The sequence below is a fragment of the Triturus cristatus genome, chromosome 1_2, assembly GCF_964204655.1.
Source record: "Triturus cristatus chromosome 1_2, aTriCri1.1, whole genome shotgun sequence".
Taxonomy (NCBI): domain Eukaryota; kingdom Metazoa; phylum Chordata; class Amphibia; order Caudata; family Salamandridae; genus Triturus; species Triturus cristatus.
Genome location: NC_140580.1, coordinates 666,669,683 through 666,697,300, shown reverse-complemented (window position 1 = coordinate 666,697,300; position 27,618 = coordinate 666,669,683). Strand labels below are relative to the sequence as shown.

Here is a 27,618-nt window from a genome sequence, read left to right as displayed (position 1 = left end):
CATCAAAAGAAAGTGGCTTTCTCTAAAAATGCTTCAAGAATCTACACATTCAGCTTTTGTAACTGGGGAATTCTAAAGTAAAGGAAAAGATAAAAGCATGAGCTATAGATAAAACATACGATATAAAACCTAGTGTAATATTTGGTACATGCTTCTTGATAGTAGAAAACATACACATGGAAAATATAAGGTACTTTACCTATAGGAACGTGGCTGACCATGTTCTACCATAGGTATATTGAAATACGCTGAGCAAAATTTCCAATGCCAAAACGACTATGCTTTTGCCTTTCCGTCATTGGCTGACTGAAGTAAGAAATTAATACATTATTCCTGTAGGAAGTGATGGGAAATGTTATAAACTATCTTTAATTTAAAAAACTGGTCTGTTTTTCCAAATATTACCATGGCTTTTTAAAGCATTTTAACAAAAAATATATTTTCATTTAAAAATACAACACATTTTAAGATACATTGTGATTAAATGCTAAATATTATTAAAAGCATTTTATTCAAAATATTTGCAGAGGATAGTAAAGGTGATAAAGGGCTATATGTAATCTTTGACCAACACAAATTTATCTGTGATTAACACGCCTGCTGAAATGTTGATTTAGGCCGTTTTTACAAGTAACTGGGACTTGTACCTCTTGTAATTTCGCCCAGTGGAAAAAAGAAATTCTGCACCTTATAATGTAGTCAGGGGAAATTACCAGCCAATTCTGTATTTTAGAGGTCGGAATGTGATTTCATCCATGAAATCGAAGTCTGCACATCGGATTACTGCACAATGTCCATCTGAGCGACCTCTTTTCCCTATTCAAACTTTTCCAGATACTACTTTGCGGAATATGTACTGGGAAAAATCTGGGATGAGCAGCTATTTTGCAGATTTCGGAATACCGAGATCACGTGCGGTGTTTTTGCAAGATCACTATATTTATGAGGTGTTGGTTAAGATGGCCTCAGTCTTTTACCATTCTAAGGTGGATAAAATGATGCCAATAAACTGAGCAATGATAAAACTGAAAGTGGCAAAAACAATTCACGTTTTGGGTTGTTTTATAAAAAATTGCATACCTCTTATGTTTTTTAATTTTCTGTTAGTGTCGTTTTTTAAGATAGTCTATAAAGCAAATTTCCCTGATACAGAGAGCTGTTAGAAGCATTGAGGCTCGGGGGTCTGAGTCAGCTCATAACCCGGGAGCTGATTCACAAAGCGTCTCCACACTCGTGGCCGGGGTGTCCGCAATCACTGGCATAAAGAAACTTGAGGGTGCCCCCCTGCAAGGTACGTGGAGGGGCCCACTCCAGACTCATTAAGGAACTCTTGGGGCAGAGTACTGTGCAGAGGGGGCCCTGTGGAGCTTGGGCCCCCACACCGTGGGGGCTGTGAGTGCCTGTGTTACGCTACTGGCCACAATGGGTAACTGCAGTACGAAGGTCCCACCATGACTGCTGGGCCTCCGTCACTGTGCAGAGGCCTTTGTGAATCGGGACCTCAGTATTTCATCCTCTTGACGAGGATAACATTCCATTGAACTGGGTTACAATAGTACTGCGCATTAAAACCATTAAAGGCAGTGTGGCGTGGCCATTGTGGTATGGCCAATAATATGCATTCTTTGGCTTGTTCATTGTTTTTATTTGGCAACGGTTTAATACACCGACTGAAAGGATTTTTGAACAACATATTGGTGTCTGGTTCGAGCACTGTTCCTGCAGCATTCACTGAAGATCATAAGCCCAGTAGACGTTGAAATATCATGCACATGAGCAAAGTATACAGGGATTTTTGGCGGTTTTTAACACTGGTCCACTTATAACCTTACAGCTACTTCAGAGCACTGGACAAATTCTCTAGCAAGATGTTATCCATGTAACTTAAAACAGATAGAGGTACACGGGTCTTCTAATGCTAATTAAGTGAGTTGGTTTTGGGGAATTTTCTGAACAGACAGTTTTTTTTAAAAAATTGATGTGAAATGGCGCTTGCACAATTCAGGGCAAACACATTTTATTACATATATTATTAAACAGGCTTTGTTTCAGTCTTTTTCAGCTTGTGGCTTCTTTTGACTCATGAACCATCAATCACTGGTTTCGATACAATGCCAATAGAATCCTGGATCGGCCTTCTGGAGTATTTCAGTGTCTCTCTCTTTCTATTGGCTCCTTAGGTGTAGCCTTCTACCTCTCCTGGATTATTTCAGGGGTTATTGTACATCCACGAAGTGCATATGGTCATCACATATTTAATTATCTTTTTTACTCATACATAGTATACATAAAGTAATTTTGTTGGTGTTGTTTAACACAGCAGCAGATATTTTTATTGGATTTTTCAACAGTCAAAAGTATTGGGTTTGCCTATGCTTGTTTTTCATGTCAGAATGCAGTTTTATAACTGGGAGCCCCATGTTTATAGTATTCACCCTCCTGATTTCACTTTCCTAACTTTAGGGTCACTGATCAGCTTGGACTCTTTTTGTCCAAATTAGCCGGTTAGACCTATAGCAATCTAAAATTCCCTGTCAACTCTGCGGCGGAGTTCTTGAAAGGAAGGCAGAGCCTATTAATCTGCTCATGGTGATGTGTTTCATGAAGCTGAAGAGCCTTAAAATTACTCTTACAGGTGCCTTCTAGGTTTGTATTCTTGCCCTGGTATACATCAATAACTACATGCAAAGCAATGATATAATTGCATCTCAAGAGTGTCAACGGTATGATCGGTGTTATCAAATTAAGTGCTGTAAAAAAATTGAGAATTATCCTTGACAATTTGCAAGTGTAGGTTGCAGGCTTTCATCAGGTTACATCAAGTTTAAGTCACTTTCTGGGATATTTAAATACTGGGGAGGTGAGAGTTCCATAGTGATTGGACAGCTGTTGCATTGACTTATAGTTGCAGGATCTGTGGTTTGGACCCATTGATGGTCAGCTGTCCATGACACATCCCCTTGTGGTTATCCCTAAGACAATCAGAAATCACCTCCCCCAGTTGTAATAATATATGGAAGTCCATAGACTGAGTTTAAAAAATCATTGGCAAAGTCAATAGATCTCATCCTTTGGCTTTGCCAATGCAGAAAAATTAAATGGTTATTAGCATTAACAAAATAAAACTTCTAGTGTAATGATGTATATGCATGTATGTGTCATCACACAGTTGCACATATGGGTCGTGCAATAGCCACTTTTTTTCTTCTTTACTTTACCATTCCAAGATGGTGGACGTCCATTCACCCATTTTGGAGATGTAAATTACAAAGTTATAGAAAATGTGTTAATGTTCCTTATTTTAGAATGGAGGACCCTGGCAGCAAATTGCAGCCCCTGGCCATTAGAAGAAATAAAAACATAAAATACTCTTCCACATGATCTCTGAGTACCTTAATGGATGTATTGGACTTTCACCTGTTCTGAATATATCTTGTTTTGTAAATGTTGCTGAATATCTTCAGCAAGAAATGAGGGTAATAAGCTTTAAACAAACAATTGCATGTATACGTCTTGTATACATATTTTTACCCTTTTTCCCTGAAGAAAAATCAATAAAATCTTGGGAAAATTAAAATTAAATTAAATTAAAATGAAAAATAAATTGCAAAGGTGAGGGGGAGGCAAGCAACAATGGACTAGATGAGGCATTGAGGGGTGCACATAAATGTTGCAGGAGCAGGGTAGGGTTGTTTTTTATGTTCTATCTGGCATTTTCCTGGTGTACTGGAACTTTTGGAGGCTGGTTTTGAAATGAAAGGGCCACTGCTTGAGGCTCTGTCACTTTTCCCAGCTCCCCAAAGTTAATTGCAACAGGCACAGGTCTTTAAGAGAGAGAAAGGGAAAGAAGTAGAGAGAGGGATAGAGAGAGCGAGTGATCAGAAAGGAAAAAGAGAGAGAAGAAAGAAGATGAAAGAAATTGATGGATGGAAAATGAGAAGTAAGGAGAGGAAGCGTGTGGGGCTGGTTTGAGTATTTTTGTAAAGACCAGTTTTGATTCCACAATCCTGTCCTAGACAGGAGCAATGGGTACAGAGAAGAGTGAGGAGCAAGGAAGGAGCTGCTGGATGGAGATTTACAAAACAGCTTTAAAAAGGCTAAACTAGATGGCGTGAGGTGGGGAATTGAGGAGAGAAGCAACCCCCAGGGGAGAGAACAAGAAAACTAATGCACTTCCATGGAGTGTTGAAAGAAAAAGAAACATGTAGATCCCTAATGAGGAGCTGTGTAAGGATGCATGTAATCCAATCGGTCAAAAGGATTACATTATTGTAATGAAGTCATGCTACAGGGAAGGGACAAATGCAAGAAGATGTAGGAAAGATGCTGAACGTGAACCGAGAAAATATCACATACAAAAAAGCAAATCAATGTTAAGCAAATGGCTGACCCAAAGCCTACTCTAAATATTGGTGTAGCACAGAGTAGGTATTCGGCAACAAACACCTAAAAGCTGTCTGTGGGTAAGACCTAAAAATTGAAGTTCATGTACCATACGGATCCTAGAATTTGGTCTCATGTACATATTGAGCAGGAGTTGGGAAAAAACAGGCCCTTGACACACTACACTGCTCAAGGAAATGATTTCAGACATGAACAGACCCACTTTAGCATACATGTGTATGCATTTGCAAAAAAACACAATTCTTTCCATTTTCTTCCTTCTAATGTTTAGTCTACATTCTAGCCTGCAGATCAGGAGCTAATATCTTAATACATCAAAGGGCATGTCTAAAAAATTAAGACTGCAAGGAAACCTGGATTCCATGCCCATAGCAGTTTCACTCTAGTTGCTAACAATGTCACAGAAAAGAACTGGGCAGACCTTGGTGTGGTTCTTGCCTAGGAACACCACTGACAACATATACTCTTGCAAGAGTTCATAAAAGACACTCTCCATGCTTTGCAAGAGTGGCTGAACGTGGATCCAGTCAGGCATATTTCCCAAGCCTGACATATAGAAAGATCACCCTTTTGTGTGCATTCTGGGAAGTAATGATTTGCTTCTAGCATCTGCTACTACCTGCTTTTAGCACCCATTTGTACCAGCTTCTAGCACCAACTTGTGCCAGCTTCTTTTCCAGCTGTCAAATCCCATTAAATGAAAACAAACTGCTGAAAATTGTGCTTTTTTGATAGTAGGTGAGCTATGTTGTAGTACTGTTAGGAACCGAGAATGGTCGTCAACAGCCTTTTCTAGTGTACATGTAGGCTGTATCTGTTTCTGAATGAATAAACATCAACTGGACTCTGCTCAGTGCCCCATAAAGCAAAATAAAATTTGCTACGAAAAAAAGATTTTTTTTGTAGCCTAAGTTACCCAGTTCTGGAAAGTCTTACCCACTTGTATCAAATCATAATATACCCTATCCTCCTGCTGTAGGACGCCAATGAGAAATGGTCTTAGTTTCCGAGAACTGGAGCCTGAAGAGAAAATATCTGCTTACCATACTTAACGTATGTACTACTAGGTGGTAGTTTGTTTGTTTGATACTGTACATCTGTGAGTCTGAGAAAAAGCAAAGTAAATAAGAGCATAATGCCCACTAATATAATTCAGCATTGTTTCTTTTCTCTGATTTGGGCTTCTTGATCTTGTCTTCTGAAAGCCTACGCCGCCGGTTGTCCTCCTTGGCCTCACCCTGGCAGAGCTCCACATCGCTGTTGGTCTGCAAACTGTCGAAGGTGCTCTCTTTGGTATGCTCCCTCTTCAGGGTCTTCGTTGTGCTGCGCTTCCTGCGACACATCCCTGAGCACCGCTCCAGGCAGTTGAGCCTGGTCTCTGTTGTGCACGCGTACATGCCTGCTGGCACCGCCAGCACCATAGCACACACAATGACAATAATGTGGATCAGTTTCTCTCGCTGCTCAAGTTGACTAAGGTCACTACCAGTGACAAATATGACACACTGACCTCGTTTGGGTGGCTGGTTCTTCAGCGTGATGCACACCTCATACTTTGTCGCTGGAAGCAGGTTGTCCACTGCATAGGTGTTGATTCCAGGACCAATGTATATCATCTCCTTCTTGGCAGTCTCATATGTGCCGAAGTAGATAGTGAACCAGGTCTCTGATGGGTTCTCGGTTGCTGCATACCACTCCAGGATAATACCATACACAGTCTGCTTGGAAATGCGGATGTCTATGAACACATTTTCATCTGAGACTGAAGGAGGGAATGATGAGAAGAGGGAAGAGGGTGCTGGGATGAACGTCTCGGGAAACTGAATATTGAGGGAGATTTCAGTAGAGGAGCTTCCAATAAAGTTTGTTGCTGTGCATTTATATGTGCCCTGATCCGGAATTTGTGTGGAAGGGATGACCAGTTCTGATATCATTTTGTCTTCACTTATGTGAGATGTAGATACTATAAAATAAAACAAAACCAAAATAGGGCAGTTAGAGAAACAAGTTCACATCAGAATGAGGCTCAAACATATCACATTTCACACTCTGGCCTCTGCTCTCAGTGTAGGTTTCAAACGACTGCAACAGGAGATAAGAATATGAAAAGGAAAAGAGAAGGACAATTCAGTGAGAGAAACATAATATAAATATGAACATTAAGAGGATTTATTGGGACAGGAAATTGCAAAAAACAGAAGAAGGAAGTAAAGAAAATAGGGTATTCCTTTTCAACGGTGAAAGTGATGATGGAATAGAAATGGAAGATAAACTGAAGTTGGAAGAGAAATAATGTAGAGTAATTAGGTTAGCAACGTGAAATGCTAAATTGAAATGCTGGAAAGAAAGGAAGAAAATAGTGAAAAGAAAATATCAACGGTAGTGTAGGAGGACGGTTATCGAGAAAATGAGCATCGAACAATAGAGTATTGATTGGAATGGAAATGAAAATGGAAAGAGAAATTTGAAATTGTAATGAAGATATACATTTAAACAATTAGAAATGGAAAAAAAGTTAAAGGATCAGTAAAAAAGCAAAGAGTGGGCCAAAAAAGCAGAAAATTACATTGAAAGGAAGATAAAGCGAATGTACAAAGAGAATGCATGTTGTAGAAATTAAGGAGCATGTTTATAAAAAGTTCAATACTTTCTGAATAGTATTTCATTTAGCATTTGTGGTTACGCATTTCACTATTTGAGTGAACAGGCTCCATCCTGTGCCGACCTCTTGCTCTTTACCCTCACCTTGACCTTGCTCGGCGCACAACCACTTTTTATGTCGTCCACTTTTTATATCATCTACCCACGGTCTTGTATCCCCCCAGTGTGTGAGCCTTCACACTTGGCCACTCACACCGACTATAATCACGGAAGCTCCTTTCCCCACCCCGTGCCTCTCATACATGCATTGTCTTCATTACCCCCCTTCCCGTTATGTCACTTGGCCATCACACACTTTTCTCCTTTCGAACACCCCCATCTCGTGCCCCAATGCTCTCTTCGTCTTGTGTCACGGAGGACCTGTACTCACACGTTCCCTTTCTCCAACCAGATTCATTGCATGCTGCCCCTTATCAAGGAGGCCCACGCAGCCACACTGTACATGTGCATGTTCTATCCCAGGACCGTACTTCAATCTATGGTATGTACATACCCTTGTTACGTGTTGCTCTTTGTGCTTGCTTCTGATCTTTGTGTTTTCGGAACCGCCCGCTCTCCACTGTAGCTTCCGCCCAAATGGCAGAGGGCCCCTTCTCCTCCTCTGTGCCCTCACTGACGATAGTTATTAGACGGTGGGGAGAGGCTGGTATATACATTATATTCCACATGCCACACACCCACAGGGACATGATTCCCACTATGTTTTCACTTTTAGAACTTTCTGACATCTTATACTGACCATAAGTAAGGTCACTGTCTTTGGATAACATCCTTACCGTGTCACATATATCATACCATAGCTGGGGCTATATGCTCTCTGTACTCACCAGTGCACAGGCAGATTTTCTTTTAATACAACAATCCACTACATGTCCATCATGTATATACATTCCATACACGTCCCACATGTTGCCGTGTCACCCTGTTGCTATGTAACCCGTTTATGTAGTCTTGTCAACCGGGTGTCTTAGAATTCTTGGTATCATGATATACCCATTGTTCTGATACTGTAATGATGATTCTATTCCTTCTGGTTCCTGTTTGAACTTACCACATGTACCTCATGTCTACCCCCCTGCTCCCCCCTTTTTCCCTCTTTTCCCCCTTTTTCCCCTGCTTCCTTGCATTTCTGATTCTTTTTCATCCCTATTCACGTTTCCCCTTCCACATAACTGTTCCTTTCCCTTGCCCACTGCTTTGTCACCAAAGTCTTGTGTCATGTATATATGAATATGTTTTTGTGTACATATATTTATGTGTTTTATATTGAAAATTACAGCCCTGAAGAAGTTCATTGTATATGAACAAAACGCATTGGCTGGCAATTGTCTGTATTTGGATACTTTTGAAAATAAAGGATTCATTACGAAAACTAAATCAAGACTATATGACTTATTGACAAACTACCTTTATTATCAAGTGGTGCACCACTCCAAATTTTGGGAAAAGTTCATGCAACGCAGCAAGCAAAATTGTTGTGCTGCATTGCATGATTGGAAAAGTGCTGAGAAGTACCATATCTACTAAGACATGGTTCAGCACCAACCCTTCTCTGGCTTACTTGTAGCTGCCTAGCGCCAATGCAGGAAACCTTGCACCATAGTGCAAGCGTGCCCGTATTACAGGCAGGATTGCTTTTAAACAGGAAGGCAATCTTGTTTGTCAATTTCCTCTGGCAGAATTAATCACACATAGAAAAAGGAAGTAACAAAGAGAAGTAAACATCCACAAATATCCACAAATATGTTTGTTCCTCCACTTAACTCCTTACTTGGGGAAGGATAGCATTTTGATGCATTTTCTACCTTAGTAAATCTGGGAATGCACCAAAATCCAAGGGTAGATTCATGGCAACAACCATGTTCCACCCATGGAACAGCTCCCGGGTGCAGTGCAAGGTAACATACCATAGGGGGACTGTGTTGCACCACATTTTCTTAACCAAGCCACTCAAGGCAATGTAAGTCGGCCCTTGTGTGGCTTAGTAAACACCAACCAACATTTAGCATCTTGCTGTGTCAGAAAAGTGGCACAACCACAATGTAAAATGAAAGTAAATTTGTGCCTAAATGCTGCAAAAAGGAGGATGTGGTAAATGGGAGGAGAAAGGGTGTATACTTGAAATATTGAAAGAACTTCAATAGGCAAGAGGATGTGAAAATAACCAAAATAGGGAATGAAAAGACAAAGTGGCGCAAGCTAGTCTTATGTACTGAAGAGTAGGATTTAAAAGCCTCATAGGTAGGGTGTTGGATTCTGAGCAGTCATAAAACATACGTTCAGGGCCCAAGATATTTCATAGGATTCCACTTTAGCTGGCACAAACTACAACTCCAGCTGTCAGGTGGTTATATAGGCCCTGGGCCCAGAACACAGCCATTTTACATGCACATGATTAAAGTTAACATATTTTTGGATGATGACATTTAACATGTATTTGCTTGCGCACCCGTTTGGGAAAATGTTCTCAGAAATAGGTTTGCTCACACTTTCACTTCTTCATAGGCATATTATCAGACCCCTGAACGTTCTGTACAAGGACTAAGTTCACTGCACAAAATGTTGTTGTTTGTTGTTTTCTCTTCGGCGACAGCTCTGCAAGAGTACAATAAACAATAACAGCCAGACTAGAACTCCGGCATAGAGAGTATGGGTGAAGTTTATTATAAAAACTCTCCATGCCCTTTGTTTGAGGAGAGGAACATTTCACTGGCACTGCTGGGCACCCCATGCCAGAATTCTAGCCAAGCTGAATCCTATTACCATCCTGAGATGGGCGGTGGGCTGCTCTACACCATAGATGGGCTCCAGCTGCCACATACCCTCAGGTAAATTGGGAGTTAGACCACTCTAGGGCGTTCTGGCAGATCCATACACTTTATGCACATTAGGATAGGAAGCCTCCGGTAGGAGTATAGATATAATTGTATGTATTTCTATATTCAATGTAACAGCACAATAGTTGAACTGTTTATTTTTGTTACTATTCTCGTAATGCTGATTACTATGTTTTGTTTCCTTCTATTAATCAATGCAGTGCATGTATATTTACACAAGAATTTTATTGCTTCAATAAATGTTTGAAATTCAATTTTGAGTATTTCTTATGTTTCCCTTTAAGCATGCCTGAGTTACTAATGAAAGGGTTAGATCTGTTTCCATGATTTTCTTGGGGAGTCAGGGTTGTCATGTTCTGAGGTTGCACATTCCATGCGGTACCTCTCAGGGTTTATGGGTCCAGATAGTGCAATGTGAGTTAGCCAGTACTAAGGCCAGTACTAAGGTCAACATATACTGATGATGTGCATGGAATCAGTCCCACTTAGATTTGATGTGTACGTTGTCCTAATGCACGGTCTTACTGAAATAGTCTGAACCGTAGGACATGGCACCACCAACATTCTAGCTCGGGTACTTACCTAATGGGTCTCCTCAGTAGTTTTTCTTTCATGTACCCAAAGTACTACTCATCAATAACTGGAGATGTCTGTGGTGTTAGGGGTAAATCCTCCTCAACAAAATAGGGAACCCCTAATTCTAACTATAGGTAATTCAAGCTTGAACCTTTAAAAAAAAAAAGGATTACCCCATAATAGTTACCTTCTCTGAGTCCCACAACTTAAAATTACCTATTGAGGACAGCTGAATTTACCACTCAACTGCAGACATACTTTTGCACAAATGTTAATACAACATTGGCTCCCTCAAGTGGGAGGGGGTGTTATCTTCATGGTAGAGGCTCACGAAGCGTATAGAATAGAAGCATTCTATTCATGGGTCACACTCCCGTCAGTAAATGCCAACACAGGGAATCTTCACACATACATTGAAGCATCAGTACCAAACAGCTATAGAGCATATGAGGATTTAGAATTTCCATGAATAGATCAGGAACACATAAACTGGTTCCTAGGTGCTCTACCACATACATTAGAAAATTTCAGACTGGGTCCTTCACTAATGAGGGACCAACATGGCCAGTCCTAGCCGGATATACAGCATAATCTCAGATAAGAGTGCACACAGCAGCAGAACTTGGTATACCCTACACAGATAGTTACACTATACAGACAACTAATACAATTTGTTATGCGAACCATAACAGCAAGCCCAGCAAGGGCTGTTTAAGCTGCACAACCACAATTAGTGATGCCCAGAATTGGTCCAGTGACAAATTATGCAAATATGGGTAAGGTTCCCGTCAAACATTACAATGTTCTATTCTGGATTGGACAAAAAACAAACCACCTTGAAGCAGTGTTTTCCCATACAGGACCACAAAAAAAAAATAGAATTCTCACAGTGTACCTTCCTTTGGGGATAGTTCTCCCATTAGAGGACTGTGCCACATGGGATACAGCAGTTGCTGCGATCTATACCATAAGGAATGGCACACCCTCATTGACTGTGTTGCCAGAGGTGATTAAACAGATTCAAAATGAATACGGGGCTGCCATGGCCCTGGAATTGGGGATGAAATTAATGAGCAGTTTTGCTACAGTATCTGCAATGATATTAAGTAATATAAAAAGGGAAGCAGCAGCATTGGCAGTACACCAACGACTCGCACAGGTTGCTATAGCACACCAAGTGTGCAAACTACCTAAAATTATTGCAGAAACCTATACATCAATAGGTCAAGATAATTTGGGAGCCAGACTTAATAAATCACAACGTAAGGGTAATCCCAAATGAAATGTTATTATTGCCGCATACATGTCATCGTCAACACCGCATTGCATTTTTCACAAGCAGTGCCTTTCTGTGTATGACATACCGGGGCATATTCTCAAGGAGCTATCGCCAAGTTAATGGCACTTTAGCGCAGCCAAAGCCGCAACAAAGTTATCACCCCATTAACAAACTGGTACTAACAGCTCATAGCACCAGTTTACCTGCGATAACAGCCGCAAAAAACATCGCCACAGATGACCCCAGCAACTATCGCTAATGAGATGCAGAGTAGGCGTTCCCGTGCAAAAAGCTGCGACAACACCACTCCACAACATTCTCAATGACCAGCCAGATGGGCGATAAGATCACAAAACTTGCGATAAGGCGCTTTAGCAGCAGGAAATTAACACCTGCTCTGACCTGGTGCAAAGTCGTCCAACAACCGTCAACAGACAAGGGAGCACAGCCCAGAGCCAAACATGAAGAACAACATATGCACCCGGGCAACTGAACATGCAGCCCGGAGCCCCAATAGGGCAACAAACCAACTAAACTGAGGGAAAGTGCAGCCTCCTCAGACCATCATGGCCATCCGCGACACTGGCCCGCTGTACTCCTTTCTCATTGACTTACTCCACCTGCATGCACAGCGGAAAGGTAGGTCGCACATTTGGAACTGAGTCTTGATTACACTATGGCCGAGAACTTCAAGTATTGCAGATTTAACTCACTATACTCCCTTCGATGTGGTGACACCAAGTCTGTGCATAGCATTCTATCCACAGGTGTCCGTGGGCCCACGTGGACTACTGCGCTCGAGCCACGTTGCGTTTGAGTCATTCGCACATGTGGGACTGAGTCTTGATTTGTCAATGGCAGAGTACATATCATTGCACGCAAGGAGAGATGTATGAGGATGATGCATTTCAGTTGGAAGGGTAAAAGAATAATTGTTACGGAGGTGATCGAACACTACCAACATCTACCCTGGTGTCACTAACTCTGTGCATCGCAAGACAATGACACGTGGCTGTGGGCCCTTGCTGACCGCTGCCTACGGCCTACGCTGCGGGTGAGTAGGTCACACATTTGGGACTGAGTCTTGATCAGTACGCACATTAATGCAGAGTTTACATCACTTTACTCCCTTCGATGTGGTGACACCAAGTATGTGCCTGGCATCCCAACCACACTTGCCTGTGGGCCCTTGATGACTACGCCATCGGCCTACACTGCGGTCGAGTAGGTCACACTATTCAAATTCAATCTTTATTTATTTATGGCTGACTTGATGTCATTGTACAGGCCTCAACACAGACTGCATCCCCTTTCAGGCCCAGTGCCACTAAGTCTGTTCCCCGAGACCCATGGACACTTTGTGGTTGAACTTTGGAGGCAACTGAGTCCATGGACTTGGGGTTGTCATCCCCATCTTGTCGGTGATACTGACTTTGTGGCTAAAACAATGCCGTGGCATTCCACTCCTCCATTTGCTGCTTCCGGACAGCTTCCACCCTCTGCATCATTCCCTGGAGGACACCTTCCACTGTCCCCCGCAACCCTCTGCCACATACACCTTGGACATTGATGAGGACCCGCTCAGCTCCTGTGGCCCATCTGACTACACCGCAAGTCACCATCCCGTGGCGGGGTGCCTGTGCCGGCCGCAGTGCATCTGGGGCCACTAACTCTGTGCTGGTCAGGTCCGGGACCCCTTCTTCTGAGATGTTGGATGGAATCTGAGGTGATGGCCTTGGGTTCATCAATGCCATGTGTCTGTGGCCCTGCGCTGTCCGCTGTCTCCGGCCTCCAATGCGGCCCACCAGGGCTTACACATCAAATCAAGTCCTGACCTGCCCGGACGTCGCATCACCGCAGGAGGCACAAGCCACCAACGCCAGGACCAACTCCAACCGCCAACTGCCAGTGTCAAAACGGTCGTACTGGCAGACTGATGGAGTTGCCCGCACCTGTCGTGGATGCCATCTTCTGCCTGATCCCCTGCTCAGCACTCCAGGTGCCACTAGCTCTGTGCACCATGAACCATTACTGTTTTGGTTATGTGCTGTGGAGAGCTCACGCAGCAATGTCACCTCAGGCAGTGTGGGAAACCTGGGACGGTGATGATGAAGATGATGCATGTGTGACACCCCGCCATTGCAGCTGCATCAGGAATGTCCAGAAGGGACACAATCCTAGACAGTTTCTTCACATGAGCACGCTCAGAACTGGGGACCTAACCGCAGTGCACTGAAACTCACAGACACTTCTGTTTGTATGTTGGGTGACCTCTGTACTTGCTCCGGCTCCCTCCATGTTGCTCAGCAGTTGACTCTGTTATGCAGGTGTTTTCTATTGCCATTGCACTGGTGTCCACTGTTCAAGTTGTTGCCAGCACCAAGCACTCCGTGTGGGCTGCCCTATACTCACCCCACACACATCCAGCACAGGCGTCACTGTACATGTGGCCCTGCCAATAAAGGGGCCGGGTGCACGTGCCTGTAGCCAGTTCAACATGATATCTGCATCGGTCCCTGTCGTCTTGTTGTATGCATGAGGGCCCTGGGCCCTAGGACATTACTTTGTGCTGTGTACAGCAGATGCAGAAATATCACGCAGGCAGCGGGTTAGAGCTTGGACATGTAGCTTTAGTATCACCCACACAATTCGTAAGAGCAGTGGACTGTGCCATTGTATGCAGTCAACATGGGTGTGTGACTGATATGTGCGTGCCCCTGGGCGTGGTTCTGTACTAAGAATGTGCATCTGCATGTGTCTCTATGGCAGTGCGGGTCTCTTTTGTGGGGTGTAGGTGGACCTTGAAGGGTAATGGACACCAATGTATGTGATCTAGTTCGCCTTCCATGGGTTCGGTACACACCCGCACCTGTTGGGCCACCTCCTTTTGGTGTTCTGACACCTGGCATTGGGGTGCCATGTGTGGGTCGGTGAAGTGTTGTGAGCCTGCTGTGTTTGCAGGTGCTTCATGCTGTGTGGTCTGTTGCAGGGGCTGGGCTCTCCTCTAAGTAGCTTGGCTGCCCTGGTTCTGGTGGTGGGTTGCATGGGATGTCCATGGCCTGTTGTAGGGCGTCAGTGTCGAAGGTGTGGTGGTCCTCTCCAGCAGCACTGATCTGTGGTCTTCTGTGCTCTGCTAGAGGTTTTTGTGTCCCTATGCAATGTGGATGAGAGATGCATGTTGACATTGTGTTGACATGTGTGTTGGCGCTTTGTTCTTGTTTACATGCAGACTGTATGACAATGTACATTGTGACTGTTTTGGAGGTGCAGGATTTAGATGCGGGACAGTGTACATTTGGACTACATGACGGGTGTGAGGGATTATGCGTACATTTCCATTTCACAGTTTCCAGCTCTGTCAGTTTTAGTGGGCCTGTTTCTGCGCGTGTGCGGAGCCAGTTGTGTCCTCTGTTCTGCAGTGTCGGGGTTGCACATTGTAACACATTGTTGTCAATCTGGATGTGCTGTTATTGCTATGTGTGTGTGCTGCATTGTGCCACAGGGATGAGGGAGATTGTGGGTGTGCAGTGTGCTCTGCTTATTTGTGCATGTGTGCCATTGTGCCCATCTCCACCTGTCCCCCCAGTCCCTAGTCTTTACTCACCCTGTTGATGTTGTGTCAGGTCCTCCCGAGCTGTGTCCGCACTCCCGACTCCTTGCACCGTCTCCGCACTGTTGACTATGGCCGCCGTTTCCTCCAGCTCCTCCTGTGGCGCACGACTCCCACCATCTGTCGCCGTTGCTGCGTTCCTGTTGGCAGCGTCTTTGTGCCTGGTTTCGATTTTCATGTCATGCCAGCGCCTCTTGGCCTCCTCCATTGGCCTCATCGACAATCCGGCTGCATTCACGGTAGTCTGATTGTGGGTCAGTTGCTGGTTGTGTTCTGTCACCTCCGTGACGCTGTTCTTGTTTTCCTGCAGCCTGTATCCCGTCTTCCTCTCCCTCTTCTCCTTGGCCTTCCCCGACCCCGTTGTTCCTTGCTGGTGGTCTGTGGGGCTTGCGGGGTTCTGGTTGGCCTCTGCGCTCGGTCAGGGTGCATCCATGTTGCTATGCACATTGGCTTCTTTCTGATGTGTTGTTTTTGTTGCTTTTATAGTGCATTTTCCCGCCAGACGCGTGGGATTTGCAGGCCTGCCACTGGTTTTCGCTGCTTTTTGTATAACGATAGGCCTCATCGCAGCTTTTTGGGCGTTGTGTTTCGCAGTTTGGCGGCGTGGCGTTGATTTTAACGCAGTCAGTTGATGCATTATCTGGTGACTATCGCATGGTACCGCCGTGTTGTGAATACCTGGTTACCACGGCGTAAATTTCCCGCAATGGACTGCGATGTTGAGGGTTGAGTTAAGTAACTTTTGCGGTGGTTGTCACACGTTCTTGAGAATATCCCCCTCCATACATAGCTATGGTGCATGATATATGGATGCAATTTTGCATCATTGATTTGGGTGATAAATAGTATATGAATGTCGACATCAAGTCTGCTTTTGAATAGACTAGTTTTTTGTGCCATTGTTGGTCTACATGGTAATGCATATGCATGTTATACCATAAAGTGTGTTCAACACATTTTCTCAATGGCTCAAGGGCACTTCACTTATGATTCCGTAGTGTGTCATGCACTTTATATAATGGAGATTTTTCTGCTTGTACCAAGTATTGTTTGGAGCATTGATTTTTATATAGCTAGATTATGTGGCTGTAATAATACACTTCTTTGGCTTGACATTGGCAAAATAGGGTGTTGTTAATAGGACTCGGTCTATTCTTGAACATGCTTCCCCAATTAGTGTTTTTCACTAGCTCTATGATGGACTCCCACATCTTGCATACGTAACCTCTATCCTTATAATAGGACATTTACTGCTCAAAGACTTTGGTGTACAAAAACTAGTTTTTAAACAAAGGTATGGATTTTTGCTTTATGAAAAATTAAGTTGTTTGGAAACACTTGGATAGAATGGTGAGAATGCTTTCTCTTTCGTGCACTGGTGTCTCTGGTATTGTTTACCCTTTAGCCCCTGTCCTTCCCCTTCTGCCTTTCATGGAAGTCTAGTTGGAATTCTTCTCAGTCATTAAGGTCCTCGTTTATTTATGACCGTGTTTGTTGCCATATTGCACATTGGACAATTAGTTGTCCCTTGTGACTCTGTTTATGCAGCTTGGATGATGTTAGCTTGACATGTAAAAGTGGTAAGATTTTACATGTGTTACCTACGATGGTGTTCTTGGAGCACATTTGCACTATAGTGTAGCGTGACGTGCTATGCACTGCTTTACACTAATCTTTCTTTCCTATGGCTTTTGGGGGTTTTCTGGGCCTCTTTTTGAACTATATTTTTGATACTGTGTTAACCTCTAAGTCTTGCACCACATGTTTCTCTTGTAATGTATTGATAGTCTTCTTCTGTCTTTCCCTGTCCCCTCTATTAATTTCATGTACATCATATGTCTCTTTTAAGTTGATGTACTGTGATTTGTTTTGTGTATGTATATTGTATTATTTAATTTATCATTGGTATATATTAATGTAGGTTGACACTATAGATGTGTTTTTATATTTTCACGTCTTTTTAAATATAAAACTTATGTGATGGGTCTAAAATATTACAACATTTAGTACATTGTAGATCCCTAGTCCAACTGTCCCATGTAAGACAAGTTATGTTTTATGTACTGACTTTATTGTGTTTAGGTGAAAGAGTCTCTTTCCGATTTTTTTGTGCTTTAATGATTGGTTTATGTGGTGTGAGTTTCCATGGTATTGATGTGAACTAAATAATGCATTGAATAGCTTGTGTCTTTTGCTGAGTATGTATACTTTAACATCTATTAAATTGATGTGAATTTAAAAATGCATTGATAGTTTGTGCCTTTTGTTGAGCATGCATATTCTAACATTCATGTTTGCTGCATGCATGAAGCCCTGAGGAAGCCTCTGTTGAGGTGAAACACGTTGCCTGCATTGGTGCTTTTTGGAGAAGAACACTATTAAAGATGCAAATTAAAAGGACCCACTAGGCTGATTGTTGCTGTTTCTTGTATAATTTTCCTTTGTGTATGCTTTATTTTATGTTGCCTCTCGCTTATGTATTTACTATCTCTAATGTATGACCAATGAGCAGCTGGTCATTGGAGGTGATCAACTTGTGCTTGGAAAATAGTGATAATTTTAGGTGGTGCGGCACCAGTTTCGCCAGCTGCCATTATTGATTCAAAATTCAGATAATGATAACTCGAAACAGGCACCAGAGTCTTTTAAAAAGTGCTGGCATACTAAGAAAAATAAAAAAAGACTAAACCATGGGGAGGATTTCCTCAACAGGAATCCTGTGAGAGGCACTGCAATTTAAATAATGATGAAACAATTAAACAGCCTGATAGGTATCAGGATACCAATACACGTCCTTCTCATTCCTTTCAGGAATCATCCGAAAAACACTCAGAGAGAGGAAGATGATCAATCAGAGTGCAGGTTGGAGGAGTATGTGAAACTGAAGAACTCACAATGCTCTTCTGACTTCATAATAAAAAAGGAAGAAAAACTTCCACAGCAAAAGCCTCAATTAAAAAGAAGACAGTGGCTAGGATAATAGTTAAACATGCCACGCATATCGAGGACTCTGCTTCTGAACGATGAGTGGGCTCTGACTCTGCTGGAAAGCACAGCAGAAGTCACAATAGTTTGCCAGAATCTTATAGAGTGTCTGCTGGCAGTAGCCATGAGTGACCATGTTTAGGTAGAAACACCAGCCTAGAGATTAAGTGCCCCAAGTCAGTTGTATGAATCATAACTCCAGATGGAGGGTGATATACCATGCACTATTAATGTTCTCTTTTGGGAGAACTTATCATTTGGTTATGACTTTCTCTTGGCTGAAAAAGATTGGCCACCTGAGTTTGTTAGACACGCCCCACGGGGAGAGTGTGTAATATTACTAGACTTTTCTGACTTCATTCCAGAATCAATTAAACATACATACACCAAGGAGTCGGCTCTTGCACAATCCCCAGCATTATACTGCAACCACGTGGGATGGAATGAAAATTTAGCTTACCACATAATACCCAAAAGTTCCAGCCCACAAGTGCAACCACAATACCCCATTAAAGGTGAAGCCAAACAACAGGTTATAGATATACTCAAACAACTTGAATATCAGGGTGCAAAAGAAAGTTGCACCTCACCAATGAACAATAGTTTATTTCCTGTGATGATACTACATGATTCATATCATTTAGTCTTAGACTATAGACAATTGAATGGTGCTACATGCACATTTGCAGTTCAAAATGCACATGGCGTGGCACTAATGAGCAACATAGTGTGCAAAAAATATAAAACAACATTAGACATATCAAACGGCTTTTTCTGCCAGAACATAGGGCCTGAAAGCAGATATCTGACTTCATTTACCGCCCTTGGTTCTAAAAAACTATTTTATCAATTGCCATAAGGGTATGAAAATAGCCCTGGGTTGATCTCAGACCATGTAACAGACCTATTACAAACTGTTGATGACAAAGCATTGTCCTATGTTGATTACATATACTTAACGGAAGATGACTTAGCAACACACTTCTCCAGACTAGATCACATGATTGTGGTAAATGCTCTCTTAGGCTACGAATTTAACTTAAAAAAAATAAGAAATTACCTATCTCAGTGTCCTGTTCCTGGCAAACGAGTTGTCAAATGAAGGCAAACGTTTAGTGACACATTTCCTAGAGAAGCAAATGGTTTTACAACCACAAACCAAAAAAAAGGGCTTCAATCGCTTTTAGGTGTTCTGAATTTTGGTACAATATGTATACCAGATTATGCACAATGAACTAAACCACTTTTATGATCCAATTTGTCCAGACTTTTCAAACACATATTGGACACCAGAACACACACAGATCTCGCCTTCAGTTCAAGCTGACACTGTAGCTGCAAAATACTTAGACACACGTTTGAACACGACAAACTTGGTAATTTGCTTAGATACAGGGACCACATAATACACAATGTCACATTCAACAAGGGTGACACTTTACCAATTGCATTTAAATCGCTTGTATATTCCAATGCAAAAATGTGTTTTTCACCAAAAGAAATAATACTGACTGAAGTACAGACAACTGTAGTGAAAGACAGATCATTGGCTCAAGGAAAACACATCTTTGTGGTAACTCTGATTCCAGCCTTGTTGGTTGTCACAGGCCAGCGTTCCTAACTCAAAAGCTCTACATCATAGATGAATAAAGTGGGCTAACTCACTTACAGCAACAGATATAGATGATGTTTTTGACTGTGCACTACAAACACAAGCATGCCTACAATATGAAAAAGAATATCCTCTACCCAGTGAGGCCTCTCGATCAGTATGACTTCATAATTTATACGAATGGTTTTGCCCAGCCTGAAGTTGGAACAAACCAATACAACTCTGCGGCTTGCACAGGGGTAAAGGGTATAATGAGAAATGGAGAATTCCAGCCTCTTAAAACATTCACACAGGCTCTAATTCTGGTACTTGAGATAACTGACTCTGAATTCCCCCCACTTTTTGAACGTGATTCTTATTATTGTGTCCAGTCTTATGATGAGTAGCTACACTATTAGAGCCAGAATGGATTCAGAGATTCTAAAGGGAACATTATCGAGCATAAAACGCTTTGGGGACAGGTGCCAAAACTTAAAGCAAGTGTACCACAAGCCTATGTTATTCACACATGGAGTCACCAATGTGTGGAATATAAGTTGCAGGGAATCCACTGGCTGAAGAAGCCGCATAGGCAACAGTGCAAACTGCTGCCGTAGCAGCAGTGACTCATTCTAACACGAGGATAGATGTAGACATTTTGAAGGCTGTCATAGCTACACGCTGTGGCACCCCCTTACTGAAAGGTTTTCCCAAAAAAATAACACTGCCAGGTAAGTGCACAAACTATTCAGTTTGCTCACCTTCCTAGAGTGAGGAATAGAATGATCCCTAATTCAGATCGCAGGCTAGAATTGATACTAGCAGTACATGAGGGTCTAGCATCTGCTCACGCAGGGGTGGCAACTACAATTTCACTATTGCAGCATCACTACTGGTGGCCAGGTCTATACAGACTAAAGAGTATGTCCTAAAATTTGATATTTTACAGCAAATAAAAGTTTCTTGCTTGGTTTATTTGGACCAATTTTGGCCCCTACACTCTGACAGCTCTTATGAATGCATAATGTTAGCTGTGGATTCCTGCTCTAAACACCTATGGTTACGGCCACAGATATCGGCTGATGCTCTGTTATAAGAGATTTGCAACTCTTCATCAGTACATATGCAGTAGCCTCATTCCATATGGACCAGGGCAAGGCGTTTGCTTCTAAGGCTTACCGGGATACCATGGGAACAGTGGGTGTGACTATGCATATTTGTTGCCCTACCATTCCGAGAGAAATTAGGTTGTGGAAAGAAAAAACCATGACAGCAGTCTTTAATAGCTGGAAAAATAGGTTCAGGTCGCAGTTGGGTCCACCAGCTGTATTGGGTTCAGAGAGCCTTAAACTATCTGCCAAAAAGATCCTTGAGGAGTTGGACTCCCGATGGAGTCCTGTTTGGGGTTAAGTTGTTGGTTCCAGACTTTGACAATCCTAGTACAGTGGCGGCAGAAACGCATTTTGATATCAGTGAACGTTTGCCTGTCTTACAGGAACTGAGTGAGTTCCATGATGAGCTACAAAAGCGTTCTGCCACTAGCTAGGTGCAGGCAGAACTGCAGGCAGTACCAGCAACTCCTGGCTGGATTCTACAGATCGGTGATCTAGTGTGGGGGAAGATTGTGGGCAAGAAAGAATGTGGGCCTTCCTATAGAGCACAAGTACATGTCCTGGCTGTTGAAGGTACCAGAATTGTACTTTTACCACCCCCTGTTGGTAGTAAACACAAGAGATATGTGTCTATTGAGCTCATCAAACCACGCCATGTGGCTTGTTCTACATAGTAGGCCAGGAGCGCTCCTGGGTAGTTACCTGCCTTCTTTCACCACCTTACAGGAAATCTATTATTAACCAACATTGAATTTTCTTCTCCCTGACTGGAGACATCTGACACTGAAGTTTATCTACTTCCAGTCACCTCTACCAACACCATACAATCACCATGTGCAAATGCACAGATTTGAAAACAAAGGTGTTTATTACACCATACAATTGGAGGTAAATACCAGTTCTACACAGTTTAATGAGCTGCCTATATTTGCACAAACTTCCTAAGGCTTTTTTGCCGACATTGATGACTTTTCCTCGGATTTGACAGACACACCTCCACATGGAACCTATGCATTTATCAGTTGGCTGAAAAATACATACTTTGTTCCTCTTTGGATATACATTTGGATTACCATTTTGTTGCTTTTCCTCTGGATTGGTTATGTGACAGTATTCTTTTTGCTTCTGAATAGATACTATCTCTCAGAACGCTTTGCTGTTGAGCTGGTAACTGAGGTTTTGAGGCCTCATTCTTCATCACATAAAATGTGAAGAAACTTGTCCTTTGTGAACATTTCAGCGGTTGCATTGGTTATAAATCTCAGTTTACAATAACGTTTTCCCTGCGCATTGGATGAAATTGTAATGAAGAAACATTTATGTTGTTGATAGACTCAGCCTTCGAAGAAGGGACAGAAGGGCCCGAAATGCATTGGGCACAAGCATGAATATGTCTCAAGCACTAATTGAAATTTCTGCTAGATGTTGCATATATTAAGAATGTGATTTTTGTGATTACAACATATTAAATTATGTTGTTCAAAGCAATGTTTTTGTGTTAATAAATAGTTTGAACATTGTACAAGTAAGGGTGTTATATTGACAAAGCGAGTTTTGAAATTGAGTTTACTGTGAATATATGTAAGCAAAGGCACATCACATATAGTGCACAGAGTTAGTAGTACTTGAATATTGAAGAGTTGAATGAAGGCATGAAAGGAGAGCATGTCTACCACTGTGGCATGCTAAGTTAAAACGATTATTCAAGTTTAAACAGTTTAACCAGATTACAACGGAGTGCTCCTCTTCAATATAAAAAGTGGACATTGTGGGATTCCACCGCCATCCTAATTCGGCGGTGGGAGTATCCTGTGTGATGGCGGAAGGACCCCCACCGCCAGCCTGGCGGTGGTGATTCTTCCGCCATCCTAATGAACCCCTAATTGTTTAAAAATTGTCTTCTGGGTCCCTCGTAAGGGAAAAGTTTTTGCCTCTACATTTTTTTCAGTTGTTTTTTGACGATGTATTTTTGGATGAAATTGTTGAGCAGACTAATTTGTATGCTGAAAGCATTTGAGTGACAACAGTGCCAGACTTAAGCCCCAGTCTAGAGCTACCCGGTGGTCTCCCACAAATGTGGATGGGCTGAAGAAGTTCTTGGGTTTAACTTTTTTGATGGGCCTAACACTGTCTTCCAATAGTGGTCTACTAATCCCTTGATGGCAACGGCTATATTTCCTGCAACCATGAGCCGTAAATGATACTTACTTCTTCTTCAGATGTTTTTAGATCGATTTTCAGAGATCTGTGTGCCAGGTAAAGAAATAGCTGTGAATGAGTCTTTGGTCCTGTTAAAGGGCCAATTGGTGTTTAGTCAGTACATTCCTAGCTAGTGGGCTTGTTATGGAATTAAGCTGTATATGCTTTCTCAGAGTAGTGCTGGAAATGTCTATAATTTCAGGTTCTACACTAGTAGGGATTCCAGTATTGACCTCCCCTGGTTGTCCATCCACTTTTGGAGTTACAGAGAATATTGGGTGGGAACTTGGTAGAGGAATGTTTTAACAAAGGTCAGCATTTATGCCTAGATAACTTTTACTGTGGTGTCCCATTGTTCGGGGAATTGTTCAAAGTGGACACTGTTGCTTGTCGGACAATCTACTCTAACCGTAAAGGTTACTCAAAAAAAGCTGGTTTGTAAAAAGTTGGAAAGGGACAGTGCAGTGCCTTGCCTAGTGATGAACTTCTAGCTCTGAAATTTTCTGGCAGGAGAGATGTCTATATGCTGACTACCATCCATGATGAAAATACTTCAGCTGTGACTGGTTGGGCTCAGGTTGCTGAAGTGCGCAATCTTGTGTGCATTTTAAAGTACAATAAGCACATGTGTATAGTAGATCAAGTAGATCAGAGGTTGGAACATTACACTATTGTTCGTAAGGCATACGTTTGGTATGAGAAGTTGTCTATCCAATTTTTCCATTTTGCAAGCTACAATGCCTTTGTTGTATTTAAGGAGTGTTCTCCAGAGTCAAAGATGACATTTGTTCAGTTTCAGCAGTCTCTGATAGGAAGCCTTGCTTTAGTGGAACAGGGAAGAGTTCCTAGAGAAGCAGTGGTGGAGGATGAGGCTAGTTTGAAAGATTGCCATTTTCCTGATCACATTCCTCCCACAGACAAAAAGAATGTTTTCTCATGCCAAATCCAACCAGTATGTGTGTGTACTTGAGGAACAGTTAGCTGTGAGGCAATATTTGCCTTTTCTGTCTTTCTTTGCCAAGGTGTACATTGTATCTAGTTGGGAAAATCTACCAATTCTAGATATTTTCGTAAACTAGAAACCCAGGGGAGTACAGGGTGGTGTCACTCTGATGGATTCCATCACGTTTTCTTACCCAAAATGCCCTGCAAACCTCAAAATGTGACTAGTTTCTTTGCATTACTCTGCCATATTCTTCCCATATTCTTCCAGAAGCAGAAAGAAGCCGCACATTTCCTATCACCCCATGTTCCCCAGTTTCGCATTAAAATGCTACCTCACTTGTGTGGGTTGGCCAAGTGCCTGCCACAGGGAAGGGCCCAAAATGTATTGTGGAGGCATAAAAAATTATCAATCACAAAACGACCTAGTTTTGCAAGGGGTTCACCTGTGTTTTTGGTCCACGTAGGGAAACCTACCAAACCCAGACTTTTCTGAAAACTAGACAACCGGGGGAGTCCAGGGAGGTGTGGCTTGCATAGATCCCCCAAAGTTTTCTTATTCAGAATCCCCTCCAAACCTCAGATTTTGCTAAAAGACAAAGCACATTTTCCTCATATTTCTGTGTGAGAAGGTTGTGGGATCACCGGGCTGACACAAATTTCTTACCACCTACAATTCTCCCAGGTCTCCCTGTTAAAATGGTACCTTGCTTGTGTGGGTGGGCCAAGTACCAGCCAAGGGAAGGGCCCAAAACATATTGCGGAGGTATCAAAAACTATCAATCACAAAACAACCTGATTTTGCAAGGGGGTCACCAGGCTCGGTGAACATGTAGGGAAATCTACCAAACCCAGACATATCTGAAAACTAGAAACTAGAAACCCGGGGTATCCACAAATTTTTCTTACTCTATCACCATAGAAAGAAGGTTGGAGAGAAAGATAGCAAAACAGTGACTAAAAAGGAAAACACATGCAAAAAAGATTAGACATGATCGCGATCAAGAGACAGGAAGTGACGGCCCTTGGAAGAGAGAAGCATGACAATAAATAACAGATAGAATCCTTCTTTTTCCGTAATCTCGCCATTTTGCAGCAAAGGCAGTGGGGTCCGCAAATAAACTTTGAAAGTCTGAAACTTTTTTCATTTGGTTGTGCAATTTAGTGACTGAGCACATACTCAAATACCGGCTAAACCTATGCATATATCAATCATTCCATGAACAGCGTCCTTATTGTGCACTCGGTCTTTCTAAAACTGGCTCTTTGAACTTCTGCAGCATCCAACTTAACGATAATATAGGTACGGTGTTCACTGAGTATATACTGGTAACTAAGCACCACTGTGATAACTCTGCGCTCAAAAGAGCTTTTACTCATTGGCTAAGGCTGAAATTCGGTCAACATAGGACTCTTCAATCTGTTTCACTGTATACACAGTGACCAATAGAATAATGTTGAGGTTTCCAAATTTTGGGGTTGTGCGAAATTTGCATAATATGCTTTTGCATAGTTATGCGAAACTTCAGGAAAACTTCAGGAAATGTTGCAAAAATAAGCAAAATGCAACTCTGGACTCAATGCTATGTTTTATGGCAAAATGTATCATCCTGACCATTTTCGACCAAATGACACATTTTGCACTAACAAATAGCACCAAAAACACAAATGCTATGAGCAACTGTTGCTCGCGTTCTGGTCATTCTCGTTTTGCATGCGCTATAATTTTGTTGTAAATACTGCATATTTACGCAAGGTAGCTTTTTTTTCTAGATTTCCACATAGCAGACGCAATGTGAAATTCACAAAAAACGCAAATGATAGCATTGTCATGTAAATTTCGTACACCCTGCTAGTTCCCATTATTAATACGCATTGGGGTCTGAACCTAGATAATGTGGTACAGTGAATTCCGCTTAGACCAGGTGCACCAAAACCCCTAAAAAGAGAATCAATAATGCACAACTTACCATTAAATGCTCTGAGAGATTTCAGGGGATAGGACCACAAAATTGTGGGAGTAGGGCTTGCCTGCACCAAACAAGTCAGAGTGGCATTTGACCCCACCTGCACAGTGAGGTTCGAAAGGAGGGCAGAGGTCTCTGGCTTTGTGCAGGTGTTCAGGTCCACCTCATGGAAGAACTTGCCTGCGCGGAAGTTTGGACTGGCACAAGTTAAATAGGAGTTCATGAGGATGATGGGAGGACTGACGGTCTGAACAAAGTGGACGAAGCCCCTCAGGCGGCAGTCACACATCCACGGGTTGTCGTGCAAGGCCAGCACTGCGTTGGACATCGATTCTGGTCTCTTTACTCCCGCCTGAATTTTCTGGTGGAGCGGCCAATGGAGGAAGACATCTTTGGAGATGACAGTAAGCTGGTTGAACGATAAGTCTAAGTAGGTCAGGTTGCCTAGATACCTCAGCGCATGCTCAGGGAGAACGTCAAGTCTGTTGTGCTTCAGATCCAAAATCTTCAACACTGGGGTGTCCTGAAAAGCAGTCCAGGGCATGGAGCGCAATTTATTCCCTTGCAATCTCAACTCGGCCAGATCCTTCAGGTTCTCCAGGCTTTTCAGGTGGATGACTGTGATGTTGTTGAAGTTCAACCACAGATACTCCAAGGCACTGACAGTGGAGAACGAACCGCGTGGCAGCTCTGTTAGGTGACATTTTTCAATGCGGATCTTTCGAATGTCCGCAGGAATGTTTTCTGGGATCCTGCTCATAGGAGTCGCCATACACATCAGACTCCTGTAATATGAATATTTTTTGACAGTATTTATAAGCAAGTCAAGAGAAATCTCTCCAAGCTTTGTAAATGCCCCCATGCACCCTTCAGCCATGAATATGGGTTGCTATATTGAGTTCCTACACAACGAACAGCTATTTATTTTTTGGAAAAGTCAATAACGGTACCAATGAAGACAATACAAAAAGGCAAATAGAGGAAAGAAAATCTACTTCATTTTGATGAAAAACATTTACGCATATGTATTTATCTCATATTTCTTTGTTAATTGACTTACTAATTTTATTTGGACAAAACCTGGTTACGTGGCTCTGCTAAAGTCAAATAATGCATTTACCTTATAACATATAAAATAACTTGATAATATAGGCGCTCTGATGCGACCTCCTGGTGGTTTGAAGCACTTTACAAAAATTCCCAAACAAAATAAAAATAAATATATTTGGAAACCGAGCATACTGATGGCGTGCTCTGTGAAACTATTAGTTTCTGCTGATGCCTCTAATCCCTGGCAGTAAGGGCGCTACTTCAATACGATATACGCGAATCTTACCTCCCAAAAGTATCACTTGAACAGGAGCAGCCGGTCACACAGGAGGAAAGCGCGGGGTTGGCTTTGAATAAAACAAGACTCAGGAAGAAAATATCATGAATAAGATCCATATTCCTCAT

The 27,618-nt window shown here is 42.4% G+C and overlaps 1 protein-coding gene across 1 annotated transcript; it reads right to left on the bottom strand.

Annotated features, from left to right (window-relative positions):
- On the bottom strand, positions 1 to 27,618 carry LRIT2 (leucine rich repeat, Ig-like and transmembrane domains 2). The gene is made up of 3 exons (XM_085608489.1): positions 27,500 to 27,618; positions 26,167 to 26,948; positions 1 to 6,367 (listed from the first exon to the last, which is right to left on the bottom strand). The coding sequence occupies exons 1-3, from the start codon at positions 27,616 to 27,618 to the stop codon at positions 5,547 to 5,549; spliced, it is 1,722 nt and encodes a 573-aa protein (XP_085464615.1). The 3' UTR covers positions 1 to 5,546.